Source organism: Callithrix jacchus, chromosome 11, assembly GCF_049354715.1.
Source record: "Callithrix jacchus isolate 240 chromosome 11, calJac240_pri, whole genome shotgun sequence".
Lineage (NCBI taxonomy): Eukaryota > Metazoa > Chordata > Mammalia > Primates > Cebidae > Callithrix > Callithrix jacchus.
In genome coordinates, this window is record NC_133512.1 from 62019245 (window position 1) to 62036354 (window position 17110).

Sequence of the window (17110 nt, forward strand, 5' to 3'; positions counted from 1 at the left end):
CTTCGGGCAAATATCCATGATGAACATAGATGCAAAAATCTTCAATAAAATATTGGCAAGCCGAATGCAACAGCAAATCAAAAAACTTATTCACCATGATCAAGTAGGATTCATCCCGGGGATGCAAGGCTGGTTCAACATACGCAAGTCTATAAACGTAATTCACCACATAAACAGAACCAAAAACAAAAACCACATGAGTATCTCAATTTACGCAGAGAAGGCATTTGACAAAATTCAAAAGCCCTTTATGCTAAAAACCCTCAATAAACTCGGTATCGATGGAACGTATCTCAAAGTAATAAAAGCTATTTATGACAAACCAACAGCCAATATCATACTGAATGGGCAAACACTGGAAGCATTCCCTTTGAAATCTGGCACTAGACAAGGATGCCCTCTTTCACCACTCCTATTCAATATAGTTCTGGAAGTTCTAGCCAGAGCAATCAGGGAAGCAAAAGAAATAAAGGGTATTCAAATAGGAAAGGAGGAAGCCAAATTGTGTCTATTTGCAGACGACATGATAGTATACCTAGAAGACCCCATCACCTCAGCCCAAAAACTCCTGAAACTGATAAGCAACTTCAGCAAAGTCTCAGGATATAAAATCAATGTGCAAAAATCATAAGCATTCGTCTACACCAATAACAGACTTACAGAGAGCCAAATCAAGAATGAACTGCCATTCACAATTGCTACAAAAAGAATAAAATACTTAGGAATACAACTCACAAGGAACGTAAGGGACCTCTTCAAGGAGAACTACAAACTGCTGCTCAACGAAATGAGAGAGGACACAAACAGATGGAGAAACATTCCATGTTCATGATTAGGAAGAATTAACATCGTGAAAATGGCTATACTGCCCAAAGTAATTTACAGAATCAACGCTGTCCCCATCAAGCTACCATTGACTTTCTTCACAGAACTGGAAAAAACCACCATGAACTTCATATGGAACCAAAAGAGAGCCCGCATAGCCAAGTCAATTCTAAGCAAAAAGAACACAGCGGGGGGCATCACACTACTGGATTTCAAACTATACTACAAGGCTACAGTAATCAAAACAGCATGGTACTGGTACCAAAACAGAGATATTGACCAATGGAACAAAACAGAGGCACTGGAGGCAACACAACATATCTACAACTATACAATCTTTGATAAACCTGACAAAAACAAGCAAGGGGGAAAGGATTCCCTGTTTAACAAATGGTGTTGGGAAAACTAGCTAGCCATGTGCAGAAAGCAGAAACTGGACCCCTTCCTGACACCTTACACTAAAATTAACTCCAGATGGATTAAAGACTTAAACATAAGACCTGGCACGATAAAAACCCTAGAAGGAAATCTAGGCAAAACTATCCAGGACATAGGAGTAGGCAAGGACTTCATGAACAAAACACCAAAAGCATTGGCAACAAAAGCCAAAATAGACAAATGGGACCTAATCAAACTCCACAGATTCTGCACGGTAAAAGAAACAGTCCCTAGAGTGGATCGGCAACCAACACAATGGGAAAAAATTTTTGCAGTTTACACATCTGACAAAGGGCTGATATCCAGAATTTACAAAGAACCCAAACGGATTTACAGGAAAAAAACAAACAAGCCCATTCAAAAGTGGGCAAAGGATATGAACAGACACTTCACGAAAGAAGACATATATGAGGCCAACAATCATATGAAAAAATGCTCATCATCACTGGTCATCAGAGAGATGCAAATCAAAACCACATTGAGATACCATCTCACGCCAGTTAGAATGGCGATCATTAAAAAATCTGGAGACAACAGATGCTGGAGAGGATGTGGAGAAAAAGGAACACTTTTACACTGTTGGTGGGAGTGTAAATTAGTTCAACCATTGTGGAAGACGGTGTGGCGATTCCTCAAGGCCTTAGAAATAGAAATTCCATTTGACCCAGCAATCCCATTACTGGGTATATATCCAAAAGACTATAAATCGTTCTACTATAAGGACACATGTACACGAATGTTCATTGCAGCACTGTTTACAATAGCAAAGACCTGGAATCAACCCAAATGCCCATCGATGATAGACTGGATTGGAAAAATGTGGCACATTTACACCATGGAATATTATGCAGCAATCAGAAATGATGAGTTTGTGTCGTTTGTAGGGACATGGATGAATCTGGAGAACGTCATCCTCAGCAAACTGACACGGAACAGAAAATGAAACACCGCATATTCTCACTCATAGGCGGGTGATGAAAAATGAGAACACATGGACACAGAAAGGGGAGTACTAAACACTGGGGTCTATTGGGGGGAAAAGGGGAGGGCCAGTGGGAGGAGGAGGTGGGGAGGAATAGCCTGGGGAGAAATGCCAAATGTGGGTGAAGGGGAGAAGGAAAGAAAAGCACACTGCCATGTGTGTTCCTACGCAACTGTCTTGCATGCTCTGCTCATGTACCCCAAAACCTAAAATACAATAAAAATTAAAAAAAAAAAAAACAAAAAAACTGATGGTGCTTTTCTTCCCAGGATTCTCCTGTCGGGCTTCCTTCTTGTGTCGGTAGTAGGCAACTCTGCCTTCCCAGGGCTCCAAACCTCGGTCAGAAGGGAAACTGGTCCTGTTTACTCTGCGCCGAGCGCTCTCGCGCCGAGGTGCCCTCACAGCGGCTGTGCCGGGCTCTGGTGTTCTGCTGGGGACCTGTGCAGGTCCTCCGAACCTGTTTACTTTGCTCCAAGAGCTGCTGCGCTGAGGTGCCGGCTGAACCGCTGCACTGGCCACAAGAGTCGCGCTGGCCACCCGTGTGTTTCCTCCACTGGGGGATCTCCTGCTCCGTGAGCGACCAGAATTTGTCTGCAAGTGTGGCGTCCTCTAGTTCTCCACGCCTTCCCTGAGAGCTGCAATCCCGGGATGTTAGCGATCGGCCATCTTGGATCATCCCGACAAGTATATCACAAGGGTATCTTTTTATTTACTTACATCTCCTTCAATTTCCCTTTACAATGTAGCATCGATAAGTATAAATTAATTAAAATTAAATTTAAAAGAAAAATTCAGTTCCTCAGTCACTCTAGTTACATCTGAAGTACTGAATGCCACATGGTGCTAGTGGCTACTGTATTAGATAACACCAACTAAAGAAAAAGGTATGTGTGGGCATTATAGTTATACTAATGGTAACTGATGTTATGAATCAGTAAGTATTAATAGGCTAAAATCACCCATTAAGAAAAAAAAACCTGTATCACAGAACAAAACCCAAGTACAAACTGCACAAATCAAATACATCTAAAACAAAATTATTTGTTTATAGTTTATTTTAGAGCTTTGATGTAAAAAATTCAGGGAGAGTCTAACTTTTAAATAATTATTTTTAAAATTTTTAATGGTTATGGGTACATAACAGGTGGGGTATATGTTTATGGGGTACATATGATGTTTGATTCAAGACTTTAATATGCAATAATCACAACAGGGTAATTGAGGGTATCCATCACCTCAAAGATTTATATATATATATATGGTCTCACTCTGTTGCCCAGACTGGAAAGCAATGGCATGACCATAGCTCACTGTAGCCTCAAACTCCTGAGCTTAAGCAATTCCCTTCCCTCAGCCTCCCAAGTGGCTACAACTACAGGCAAGCACCAGAACAATTGGCTAATTTTTCAATTTTTTGTATTGACAGAGTTTCATGATGTTGCTCAATCTGGTGTTGAACTCCTGGCCTCAAGTGATTCCCCTGCCTCAGCCTCCCAGAGTGCTGGGATTACAGGCATGAGCCTCCATGCCCAACCACATTTATCATTTCTTTATGTTAGGAATATCCCAGTTCCACTCTTTTGGTTATTTAAAAATATACAATAACTTACTGTTGACTACAGTCATCCTGTTTGTCTATAAAATACTAGATATTATTCATTCTAATTTTGTTTTTGCAACCATTAACCATCCTGACTTTTCTCCCCTTCCCTGCTACCCTTTCCAGGCTGTGCTAACTATCATTCTATTCTCTATCTTCATGAGTTTAACTATTTGAATTGCTCCCTCATATGAGCGAGAATATGGGAAATTTGTCCATGTCTGGCTTATTTCACATAACATAATGTCCTCTAGGCCCATCCATGTTGTGGCAGATGATAGGATTTCATTCTTTTTTATGGCTGAATAATATTCCATTGTGTATATATACCACATTTTCTTTTTTATTTATACTTTAAGTTCTGGGGTACATGTGCAGATCTTTCAGGATCGTTACATAGGTATGCACATGCCATGGTGGTCTGCTGCCTCCATTCCCCTGCCACCTACATTAGGTATTTCTTCTGATGTTATCCTTCCCCAATCTCCCTAACCCCTGCTATCCCTCCCCTAGACCCCATCCCCTAACAGACCCCAGTGTGTGATGTTCCCCTCCCTATGTCCATGTGTTCTCCTTGTTAAATACCCACTTATGAGTGAGAACATGTGGTATCTGGTTTTCTGTTCTTGTGTCAGTTTGCTGAGAATGATGGTTTCCAGATTCATCCATGTCCCTGCAAAGGACATAAACTTAATCCTCTTTTATGGCTTCATAGTATTTCATGATATATATATATGCCACATTTTCTTTATCCAGTCTATTCTTGATGGGCATTTGGGTTGGTTCCAAGTCTTTGCTATTGTAAACAGTGCTGCAATGAACATACATGTGCATGTGTCTTCATAATAGAATGATTTGTAATCCTTTGTATATACCACATTTTCTTTAGCCATTCATCCATCCATGGATACTTAGTATGATCCCACATCTTAGCTATTGTGAATAGTGCTGAAATAAACTTGGGAGTGCAGATATCTCTTTCATATATTTACTGATTTCCTTTCTTTTAGATATATACTGAGCAGTGAGATTGATAGATCATATGGTAGTTCTTTTTTAAGTGTTTTGAGAAACGTTCATACTGTTCTCCATAGTGGCTGTACTAATTTACATTCCCACTAGCAGTGTAGAAGGGTTCCCCTTTCTCCATATCCTTGCCAGCATTGATTATTGCCTGTCTTTTGAATAAAAGACATTTCAACTAGAGTGAGATGATATCTCATCGTAGTTTTGATTTTCACTTTGTTGATTAATGATGTTGTGGACTTTTTCACATACCTGTTGGACATTTGTATGTCTCCTTTTGAGAAATGTCCATTCAGATCTTTTGCACACTTTTTAACTGGATTATCTGATTTTGTTTCTTATTGAGTTGTTTGAGCTCCTTATATATTCTGGTTATTAATCCCTTGTCAGATGGGTAGCTTGCAAATATATTTTCCCACTCTGTGTGTTGTCTCTTCACTTTCTTTATTACTTCCTTTGCTGTGCAGAAACTCTTTAACTTGAGGCAATCCCATTTGTCCATTTTTGCTTCTGTTGCTGTGCTTTTGAGGTATTACTAAGGAAATCTTTGCCTGGGCCAATCAATGACCTGCATTTTTCCCAGTGAGTTTTTTTTTTTTTTTTTTTTTTTTGGTAGTAGTAGTAGTTTCATAGTTTTAGGCCTTCTTTTTTGTTGAGCCTGGGTTTTGCTTTGTTGCTCAGGCTGGAGTACAGTGGCACAATCAGGACTTAATGTGGCCTTGAACTCCTGGGCTCAAGTGATTCTCCCACCTTGGCCTTTCAAGTAGCTGGGATTACAGGTGTGCAACACCATGCCCAGCTGTTTTTGAAAGATGTAGAGACAGCATCTCATTGTGTCGCCTAGACTGGTATCAAACTCCTGACTTCAAAAGATTCTCCTGCTTTGGCTTCCAAAGTGCTGGGATTAAAGGCATGAGCCACTGCACCTGGCCTCAGGTCTTAGATTTAAGTCTTTAATGCAATTTGATTTGAGTTTTCTATATGGCAAGAGATTGGGGTCTACTTTCATCCCTTTGCATGTGAATATCCAGTTTTCCCAGCACCATTTATTTAAGATTGTCCTTTTCCCAAGGCATATTCTTGACCTTTCTTGAAAATCAGTTTACTGTAGATGCATGGATTTATTTCTGGATTTCTATTCTGTTCTATTGGTCTGTATGTCTATTTTTATGCTGGTACCATGCTGCTTCGGTTACTATAGCTTTGTAGTATTAGGTGATGTTGGTACCATGCTGCTTTGGTTACTATAGCTCTGTAGTATTAGTCAGGTGATGCTGGTACCACACTGCTTTGGTTACTATAGCTCTGTAGTATTAATTAGATAATTTGATTCTTCCAGTTTGTTTATTTTTGTTCATGATAGCTTTGGCTACTCTGGATCTTTTGCAGTTCCATATAAATTTTGGAATAATTTTTTCTATTTCTCTGAAGAATGTCATTGGTATTTTGACCTCAAATACATTGGTTCTATAGATTGCTTTCCGTGGTATGGACACTGAATCTTCCAGTTAATGAAAGTGGACTATCCTTCCATTTTTTTTTTTTTTTTTGGTGTTCTATCCAATTTCTTTCATCAGTATTTTATAATTTTCATTGTAGAGATCTTCTACTTCTTTGGTTCATTCTTAGGTATTTAATTTTGTTTGTGGCTATTGTAAGTGGAATTGCTTTGTTTCTTTTTCAAATTGTTCACTGTTGGCATATAGAAATGCTACTAATTTTTGTATGTTAATTTTGTATCCTACAACTTTATTGAACTTGTTTATAAGTTCTAATAGGTTTTTGGTGGATCCATTATTCCATTTATAGAAAGTGAAAATCAAGCATAACTAATCTATAGCATGTAGGAGGTAAGGTACATTCTTAGAGTAAAATACAAAAGAAAAGCAATGAAGTCATTATGAAAAATGTATGATTACAGTAACTATGTCTCAGGAGCTGGCGAGGGGTTGCAATTTTGAAGTGATAAAAGCAGGCTTTCACAATGCTGGCAATATTTTTTTTATACTTAGAGTGGTGATCATTCATTATATACTTCATTATTTTTTATGCTATACATTTATGTTTTACCTATTTTTCTTTCTGAGTTTTACCACACAATAATAATAGGTTTAAAAGGTCCAAACAGGACATACAGTTAGAATTTCTGACAACACTCAATGTCATGGTCTGGGGATTGGAGGTGAGACCAGGAGGAGAGAGAGAGTATTACCTAGGTGAGACCAGGAGGAGAGAGAGAGTATTACCTAACTATTATGATTTTTTCAAACAGTGCATATCACAAAAAATATATATAACATATTTCATCTATTCCAGGACAAAATCAAAATCAAGTAACACCATTACTTTATATACCAAGAAAGGAAAAACAATGCTGACAAACTATGGCACAACACCATTTGCCAGAAATAATGAAATGCAAAACAAAGAAGTATGTCTTAAAATTTGTAGAATATGGTATTTAGAGAATAATTATTATACTTCTCACTTATTCAAATTGCTACGTTTTTGAATATAATTTTTAAAAAATGTTTTAAGAGAGTAAAGTTAAGTAAAATAAGCTATAACCTACCAATCTAGTTTAAGTATAATCCAAAGGCCTACAGTAATCTAAACAAATTTAGGCACCTTTTATCATTGAAATTATAAAGGAATATTTTGCTATATTGGACATGAAAAATATTGGTAAGGCAAAAAAAAATCTGACAAACTTTATAGATTATTATTCACTTAGATTAAAAAAACTCAATTATATTCCAACATGTTTGGCCTTTTTTGCAATATTAAATTTATATAAATAAAAAATCTTAACAGGACTTTTTATGAATTAAAAAAAATTAAAGCAATTGTCATATATGATTCCCTAAAAACAATGCCCTAAACTTATAATATTGAATAAATAAAAGTATCTTAACAGAACTTTCTATAAATTAAAAAAAATGATTAACTCATTTGTCCTACATAAGTCCCTAAAAACAATGTCCTAAATAAAAGGATATCCTAGGCTGGGCACAGTGGCTCATGCCTGTACTCCCAGCACTTTGGAAGGCGAAAGTGGGTGGATCAACTGAGGCCATGAGATTGAGACCATCTGGCCAACATGGTGAAACACCATCTCTACTAAAAATATAAAATTAGCTGGGCATGGTGGCATGCGCTGGTAGTTCCAGCTACTTGGGAGGCTGAGGCAGGAGAATTGCTTAAACCTGAGAGGCGGAGGTTGCAGTGAGCCAAGATTGTGACACTGCACCACTGTACTGCAGCCTGGTAACAGAGTGAGACTCTGTCTTAAAAAAAAAAATGATATGGTAAAATCAAGAACTTAATATTTAATTTGGTGAAACTTAACAAATACCAAAATTTACATTAAAAAAGAAATACATTTCAGGTGTTTATATGTATATAACTAAATCTCCACAAGTTATAATCCTGTCCTGCCCCACTCCCCCAAAAATGTACCATAAGTCTTAACATGAAAAATAAGTCTCCTATCTCACTCTACCCTCCTTCAATTCCATTCTTATAGGACAATATTTAAAATTTTTTTTTACTTTTCATGTAAATTACCTTCATTACATTATCTTCCTATTTAGATGCCTTTCTCTTGCCTGACTGCTCTGGCTAGAACTTCCAATACCATTTTGAATAAAAGTGGTGAGAGAGGGCAACCTTGTCTTATGCCAGTTTTCAAAGGGAATACTTCTAGATTTTGTCCATTCAGAATAATGTCAGCTGTAAGTCTGTCATAGATGGCTCTTATTATTTTGAAGAATGTCCTTTCAATATGTAGTTTATTGAGAGCTTTTAATGTGAAGAGGTGAATATTATCAAAAGCCTTTTCTGTGTCTTTTGAGATCATCATTGGTTTCTGTCATTAGTTATGTTTATTTGATGAGTCACATTTATAGATTGTATATGATGAACCAACCTTGTATCCCAGGGGTGAAGCCTACTTGATCATGGTGGATTAGCTTTTTGATTTGCTGCTGAATTCAGTTTGCCAGTATTTTGGAAAGGATTTTTATATCAATATTCATCAAGGATACTAGCCTGAAATTTTCTTTTTTTGTTGTATCTCTGCCAGGTTTTGGTATCAGGATGATGATGGCTTCTTAGAATAAGCTGGGGAGGAATCCTTCCTCCTCAATATTTTGGAATAGTTTCATTAGAAATAGTATTAGCTCTTCCTTGTACATGTGGTATAATTTGGCTGTGAATCCATCAGGTTTTTTTTTTTTTTTTTTTTTTTTGGTTGGTTTGTTGGCTATTTATTACTGATTCTATTTCAGAGCTTGTTACTGTCTGTTCAGGCAATCAATTTCTTCCTGGTTCAGTCTTGGAAGGTTGTATGTGTCAAAGAATTTATCTATCTCCTGGTTTTCTAGTTTGTCTGCATAGAGGTATTCATAGTTATTTTGGTTTCTGTGGGGTCTGTGGTAACATCCCTTGTCATTTCTAATTGTGTTTATTCGGATCTTCTCTCTTTTCTTCTTTATTTGTCTAGATTGGAACCTACCTTATTTTTTTAAAAAACCAATTCCTGTATTTGTTTATGTTTTGAATGATTTTTTGTGTCTTGATTTCCTTCAGTTTAGCTCTGATTTTAGTTATTGTCTTCTGCTAGCTTTGGGGTTCATTTGTTCTTGCTTCTCTAATTCTTTCAGTTGTGATGTTAGGTTGTTAATTTGAGATCTCTCCTACATTTTCATGTGGACATTTAGTGGTATGAATTTCCCTCTTAATGGTGTTAGCTCTGTCTCACAGATTATGGTATGTTGTATCTTTGTTCTTATTGGTTTCAAAGAACTTCATAATTTCTGCCTTAATTTCATAATTTATCCAAAAGTCATTCAGGAGATGTTGTTTAATTCCTATGTAATTGCATTGTTCTGAGTGATTTTTGGAGTCTTGACTTCCATTTTAATTGTGTTATGGTCCAAGAGTGTGTTTGGTATAATTTTGGTTCTTTTGCCCTTGCTGAGGATTGTTTTATGTCCAATTATGTGGTCAATTTCAGAGCATTTGCCATGTGGTGATGAGACGAATATATACTCTGTTATTTGGGGGTGGAAAGTTCAGTATCAGTACTGCACAAAGCCCTTTTGAACACAAAAAGTTCACCCTTACCAGGTCATCACTATAAATACTGCTAAAAGGAACTTTAAATCTTGAAACAAATCCTGGAAACACATCAAAACAGATCCTCTTTAAAGCATAAATCACACAGGACCTATAAAACAAATATACGTGTTAAAAAGCAAAAAAACACAAAGTACACAGGCAACAAGAGCGCCATGAATGCATGGTACCTCACATTTCAATACTAACGTTGAATGTAAATGGTATAAAAGTTCCACTTAAATGATACAGAACTGCACAATGTATAGGAACTCGCCAACCAACAATCTGCTGCCTTCAGGAGACTCATCTAACACATAAGGACTCACATAAACTTAAAGTAAAGGGGTGGAAAAGGCATTTCATGCACATGGACACCAAAAGTGAGCAGGAGGAGCTATTCTTATATCAAACAAAACAAACTTTAAATTAACAGCAATTAAAAGAGGCAAAGAGGGATGTTATATAAGGGTAAAAGGACTTGTCCAACAGGAAAGTATCAATCCTAAATGTATATGCACCAAACACAGGAGCCCATAAATTTATAAAACAATTACTAATAGACATAAGAAATGAGATAGACAGTAACACAATAATAGTGGGGGACTTCAATACTCCACTGACAACACTAGACAGGTCATCAAGACAGAAACTCAACAAAGAAACAATGGATTTGAACTATACCCTGGAACAAATAGACTTAATGAATACATACAGAACAGTTCATCCAACAACTGCAGGATACACATTCTATCCCACAGCACATGAAACTTTCTCAAATAAACCATGTGATAGGCCACAAAACAAGCTTCAATAAATTTAAGAAAATTGAAATTATATCAAGCACTCTCTCAGACCACAGTGGAATAAAACTGGAAATTAACTCCAAAGGAACCTTCAAAACCATGCAAATACACAGAAATTAAATAACCTGCTCCTGAATGATCACCTGGTCAAAAACAAAATCAAGATGGAAATTTAAAAATTCTTTGAACTGAACAACAATAATGACACAGCCTATCAAAACCTGTGGGATACAGCAAAGGTAGTGCTAAGAGGAAAGTTCATAGCCCTAAATGCCTACATTAAAAAGACCAAAAGAGTGCAAACTGACATTCTAAGGTCATGCCTCAAGGAACTAGAGAAATAAGAACAAACCAAACCCAAACCCAGCAGAAGAAAGGAAATACCCAAGATCAGAGCAGAACTAAATGAAATTGAAACAAAAAATATATATAAAAGATAAATGAAACAAAAAGCTATTTCTTTGAAAAGATAAATAAAATTGATAGACCATCAAAAAGATTAACCAAGAAAGAAGAGAGAAAATAACCTCACTAAGAAATGAAACAGGAGATATTACAACGGACACCACTGAAATACAAAAGATCATTCAGGGCTACTCTGAACACCTTTATGTATATAAACTAGAACACCTAGAAGAGATGGATGAACTCCTGAAAAAATACACCCCTCCTAGCTTAAATCAGGAAGAATTAGATACACTGAACAGATCAATAACAAGCAGAGATATTGAAGTGGTAATTAAAACAATACCGACAAAAAAAAGTTGAGAACTGGACAGATTCACAGCAGAATTCTACCAGACCTTCAAAGAAGAATTGGTACCAATCCTGTTGACATGATTCCACAAGATAGAGAGAGAAGGAACCTTCCCTAATTCATTCTATGAAGCCAGCATCACCCTAATACCAAAACCAGAAAAGGATATCACCAAAAAAGAAAACTATAGACCAATATCCTTGATAAAATCCTTAACAAAATATTAGCGAACCAAATCCAAGGACCTATCAAAAAGATAATCCACCATGATCCAATGGGTTTCATACCAGGGATGCAGGGGTGGTTTAACATACACAAGTCAATAAATGTGATACACCACATAAATAGAATTAAAAGCAAAAATCACATGATCATCTCAATAGATGCTGAGAAAGCATTTGACAAACTCCAGCACATCCCTTTATGAATAAAACTCTCAGCAAAATTGGCATACAAGGGACCTACCTTAATGTAATAAAAGTCATCTGTGACAAACCCACAGCCAACATAATACTGAATGGGGAAAAGAAGAATTCCCTCTGACAACTGTAACAACACCAGGATGCTGACTCTCAACACTCCTCTTTGATATAGTACTGGAAGTCCTAGCCAGAGCAATCAGATGAGAGAAAGAAATAAAGGGCATTAAAATTGGTAAAGAGAAAGTCAAACTGTCACTGTTTGCTGACAATATGATCATTTACCTTGAAAGTCCTAAGGATTCCTCCAGACAGTTCCTAGAATTGATAAAAGAATTCAGCAAAGGTTCTAGATACAAGGTTAATGTACACCAATCAGTAGCTCTTCCATACACCAACAAATCAAGAGAATCAAATCAAGAACTCAATCCATTTTACAATAGCTAAAAAACAAACTAAAATAAAATGCTTAGGAATATACCCAATCAAGGAGTTCAAAGACCACTACAAGGAAAACTAAAAAATACTGCTGAAAGAAATCAAAGATGACATGAACAAATGGAAACACATCCCATGCTCATGGATGAGTAGAATCAATATGGTGAAAATGACCATACTGCCAAAAGCAATTTACAAATTCAATGCAATCCCCATCAAAATACCACCAACATTTTTCAAAGAATTAGAGGAAAAACATTCTAAAATTCATGTGGAACCATAAAAGAACCCACATAACCAAAGCAAGACTAAGCAAAAAGAACATATTTGGAAGCATCACACTACCTGATTTCAAACTATACTATATGGCAATAGTCACCAAAACAGTGTGGTACTGGTATAAAAAACAGGCACATAGGCCAATGGAACAGAATAGAGAACCCAAAAATAAGCCAAAATACTTAAGTCAACTGATCTTCGACAAAGCAAACAAAAACATAAAGTGGGGAAAGGATGCCCTTTCAACAAATGATGCTGGGATAATTGGCTAGCCACATGTAGGAGAACAAAACTGGAGCCTCATCTCTCACCTTATACAAAAATCAACTCAAGAGGGATTAAGGATTAAAACCTAAGACCTGAAACTATAAAACTTCTAGAAGATAACAGGAAAAACCCTTCTAGATACTGGCTTAGGCAAGGATTTCATGACCAAGAACCCAAAAGCAAATGCAAGCCAAACAAAGATAAATAGCTGGGACCTAATTAAACTGAAGAGCTTTTGCATAGCAAAAGGAACAGTCAGCAGACAGACAGCCCACAGAGTGGGAGAAAATCCTTACAATCTATACATCTGACAAAGGACTAACATCCAGAATCTACAAAGAACTCAAACAAATCAGTAAGAAAAAAACAATCCCATCAAAAAGTGGGCTAAGGACATGCATATACCATTCTCAAAAGAAGACATACAAATGGCCAACAAACATATGAAAATGCTCAACATCACTAATGATCAGTGAAATGCAAATCAAAACCACAATGCAATACCACCTTACTCCTGCAAGAATGACCATAATCAAAAAGTCAGAAAACAGTAGATGTTGGCATGGATGCAGTGAACAGGGAACACTTCTGCTCTGATAGTAGGTATGTAAACTAGTACAGCTACTATGGAAAACAGTGTGGAGATTCCTTAAAGAATTAAAAGTAGAACTACCATTTGATCCAGGAATTTCACTACTGGGTATCTACCCAGAGGAAACGAAGTTATTACTTGGAAAAGATACTTGCACATGCATGTTTATAGCAGCACAATTAATAATTGCAAAATCGTGGAACCAACCCAAATGCCCATCAACTGAGTGGATAAAGAAACTGTGGTATGTATATACACAACGGAATTCTACACAGCCATAAAAAGGAAAAGGATTAACAGCATTTGCAGTGACCTGGATGAGACTGGAGACTATTATTCTAAGTGAAGTAACTCAGGAATGGAAAACCAAACATCCGTATGTTCTCACTGATATGTGAGAGCTAAGCTATGAGGACACAAAGGCTTAAGAATGACATAAAGGACTTTGGGGACTTGGGGGGAAGAGTGGGAGGGAGGTGAGGGATAAAAGTCAATAAATATAGTACAGTATACACTGCTCGGGTGATGCGTACTTCAAAATCTCACAAATCACCACTGAAGAACTTATATAATCAAATACCACCTGTACCCCAATAATTTATAGAAAGACAAGTATATAAAGATCATCATTCTAGTCAGGAAATCAATCTTTCAAGCAGACCTTAGAAACATCTATAGATGTCATTACTTAATATTCAATGCTGATGAGATTGTGGGAAATCCAGAATTCTCACACAATATTGGTAATAGAATAAATTGTTACTACTCTTTAAAAGACATGTTTTAAGAGTCATCAGATTTTTCACGAATTTATCTGAATATCTCTGACAATTTACAATGAAAACAAAAGGAAAATTTATTTGTATAAGAATGTTATTTATTCTTTTTTAATGAGAAAAAATGGAAAACAATCTAAACACTGAATTATAGTTTTGAAATCTCAATAGACTATTTCAGAGCTATTAAAGTTATCATAATGACTACAGCAATATAAATGCTTTTGTTATTTTGAATAAAAGTGTTTTTGAATAAATGCTTTTGTTACTTTAAAAAATTTCATGCTGGGATTACAAGTATGCTAAAAAGTGTATATTTACATAAAAAGTGTGTATTTTTTTAAATAATAAATACCAAAAACGCAACTGGAGTTTCTACCCTTTAATGATTTCTAATACTGAAAGAAATGTTTAGTACAAAGTAGTTTTTTTTTTTTTTTGAGATGGTGTCTTGTTCTGCTGCCCAGGGTAGAGTACAGTGGCACTATCTTGGCTCACTGAAACCTCTGCCTCCTGTGTTCAAGCAATTCTCCTGCCTCAGCCTCCTGAGTAGCTGGGATTACAGCTGCATGCCACCATGCCCAGCTAATTTTTGTGTTTTTTTTAGTAGAGATGGGGTTTCACCATGTTGGCCAGGCTGGTCTCTAACTCCTGACCTTGTGATCTGCCCACCTTGGCCTCCCAAAGCGCTGGGATTACAGGCATGATCCACCATGCCCAGCCAGTACAAAGTAGTTTTAATCAAACAAACATTGCACAAGACATTTAATTTTAAATAAAATTTTTAAAAACATATCTCAAAATGTCACATACCTTTGGATATACTTCAAATATGGTGTATAGTCTATTACAGCAGGAAAGCTGCCATCCAGTCCCTCTCCCTTTAGGCAGAAACTAATACAACAGAAAATAAATATTTCATGTTAATACATAAAATTTTAAACCAAAGTTAAGTTTTATGAAAAATCTCTTGCCAGAGACGTTTCTCTCATCAAACTGCGAGTGAATTTTTTGTTTGCAATTTAATTATTACTTGTCACAAATAAATGCCTGAATAAAATATTCTACCTTCAATACCAGTGACAAGGCACTGTACAAATCAATACACTGTCAATGGGTTACATTAAACAATTAACATTCTTATCCCAGTTTTTTTTTTTTTTTTTTTGAGACAGAGTCTTGCTCTGTCACCCAGGCTGGAGTGCAGTGGCGCGATCTCAGCTCACTGCAGCCTCTGTCTCCCAGGTTTCAGTGATTCTCCTTCCTCAGCCTCCTAGGTAGCCGGGATTACAGGTGCCTGCTGCCACGCCCAGCTGATTTTTGTATTTTTAATAGAGTCAGGGTTTCGCCATGTTGGTCAGGCTGGTCTCAAACTCCTGACCTCAGGTGATCTGCCTGCGTTGGCCTCCCAAAGTGCTCGGATTACAGATGTGAGCCATATTGTCTGGCCAGTTTTTTTTTAAACGATAAAACAGCAAACAAATGAACAAAAACAAGCCTGTAAAACATTCATTCAGACAGAGCCAGTGACATGGGATATAAAAAGTTAACATCCATAAAGGAATCAAAAAGACAATCTTCACATTCCATTTATCATGTTCATCCTCAAAAATTAAGCGAATTAACCTAATACAAGCTTATTAAATCTTAATACAGTTAGACTTATAAAATGACAAATGTTTAGAAAAGGGAGTGCTTTACTAAAAACAATAACTTCAGTGATAATGAGCAGCATTAATTTATCAAGACCTAAAAGTGGAATTTCACTTTTCTTACACTTACTTTGTTAATATTCCTGAATTTTTAAATGTTATATTTCAATAAAAATATAATATTTCCTTCATTCCTTGTGTTTGCATCTTCTTATAGACAAACCTTTTATTTTTAATACAATGTAAAATCTGGGATCAATTAAAGAAATGCAAAAAATGTGTCTATAAATCAAAAAATAACTTATATTGCCCATTTTTAGCACTTGTTATTTCAGTGTGGAACCAGTTCATCTTGCTAATAAAAGTAAATTTTAACAATATTATTTGATATTCTTGATACATAACATAAGAGACATAAGATACCCAAGATAGCCTGTCAGGATATTTTTTATCTCAACACATGAGATAATGAGAATCTTTCTGGCTTTGAAACTACGTTTAGTCTATTTCTTTTCATTTTAAAGCAGTAGCTGAAAAATACTAACAGATAAGATTCAAAGCCTTCTTTCATTGGGGAAGCTGGGTGTTGAGGAATGAGATATAGTCTAAGCTTTCTTTTTATTCAAGCTACAGAGCAAGCCTATCAAATTGTTAAGTTTCAGGTAGTCTCTTTTCTGAGAGGAAACCCATTTAGAAAAAACTGTCATTTGAGAGAGAACAACATGAATCAAATAACAATATCCAGCTGTGTGCTTTACTTAGAAAACTGAAAGAAAAAAATCATAAGTAGAAATTATTAAGATGTAGAATAATTTAAAAACCGAATGCATTTGGTTATATTAAGTACCTGAAATCAATAGCATTGAGTCCTAGCAGCATACCAGCAAGCATATTTGCTTCTTCACCCAAGACAATTGCTCCATCTTCATAAAATCTCCTAAAAAATGAAATGGTGAATATATAAAATGTTAAAAACAAATGGAAGTTGGATGAAGAGAAATCATTTAGGGCCCAAACTATTGTAGGAAGAGTTCAATTTTGTTTAATTTATATTTAAACAAAACATATTTCCATCACTTAAGTTTTAAAGATATTTATACTAAAATAAAGAGACATAAAAAGAAACCCTGACCTA

At 36.1% G+C, this 17110-nt stretch overlaps 1 protein-coding gene across 17 annotated transcripts in view; it reads right to left on the minus strand.

Moving 5' to 3' along the window:
• Window positions 1-17110, minus strand: part of RUNDC3B (RUN domain containing 3B) — a 207653-nt gene that overhangs the window by 79169 nt on the left and 111374 nt on the right. For all 17 annotated transcript variants that reach the window (XM_054237809.2, XM_078342951.1, XM_054237811.2 and 14 more), the window contains 2 exons: window positions 16823-16912; window positions 15137-15217 (listed from right to left, as the gene is read on the minus strand). In XM_054237809.2, coding sequence (XP_054093784.1) covers window positions 15137-15217; window positions 16823-16912 — 171 coding nt within the window. The remainder of the gene's footprint in view (window positions 1-15136; window positions 15218-16822; window positions 16913-17110) is intronic.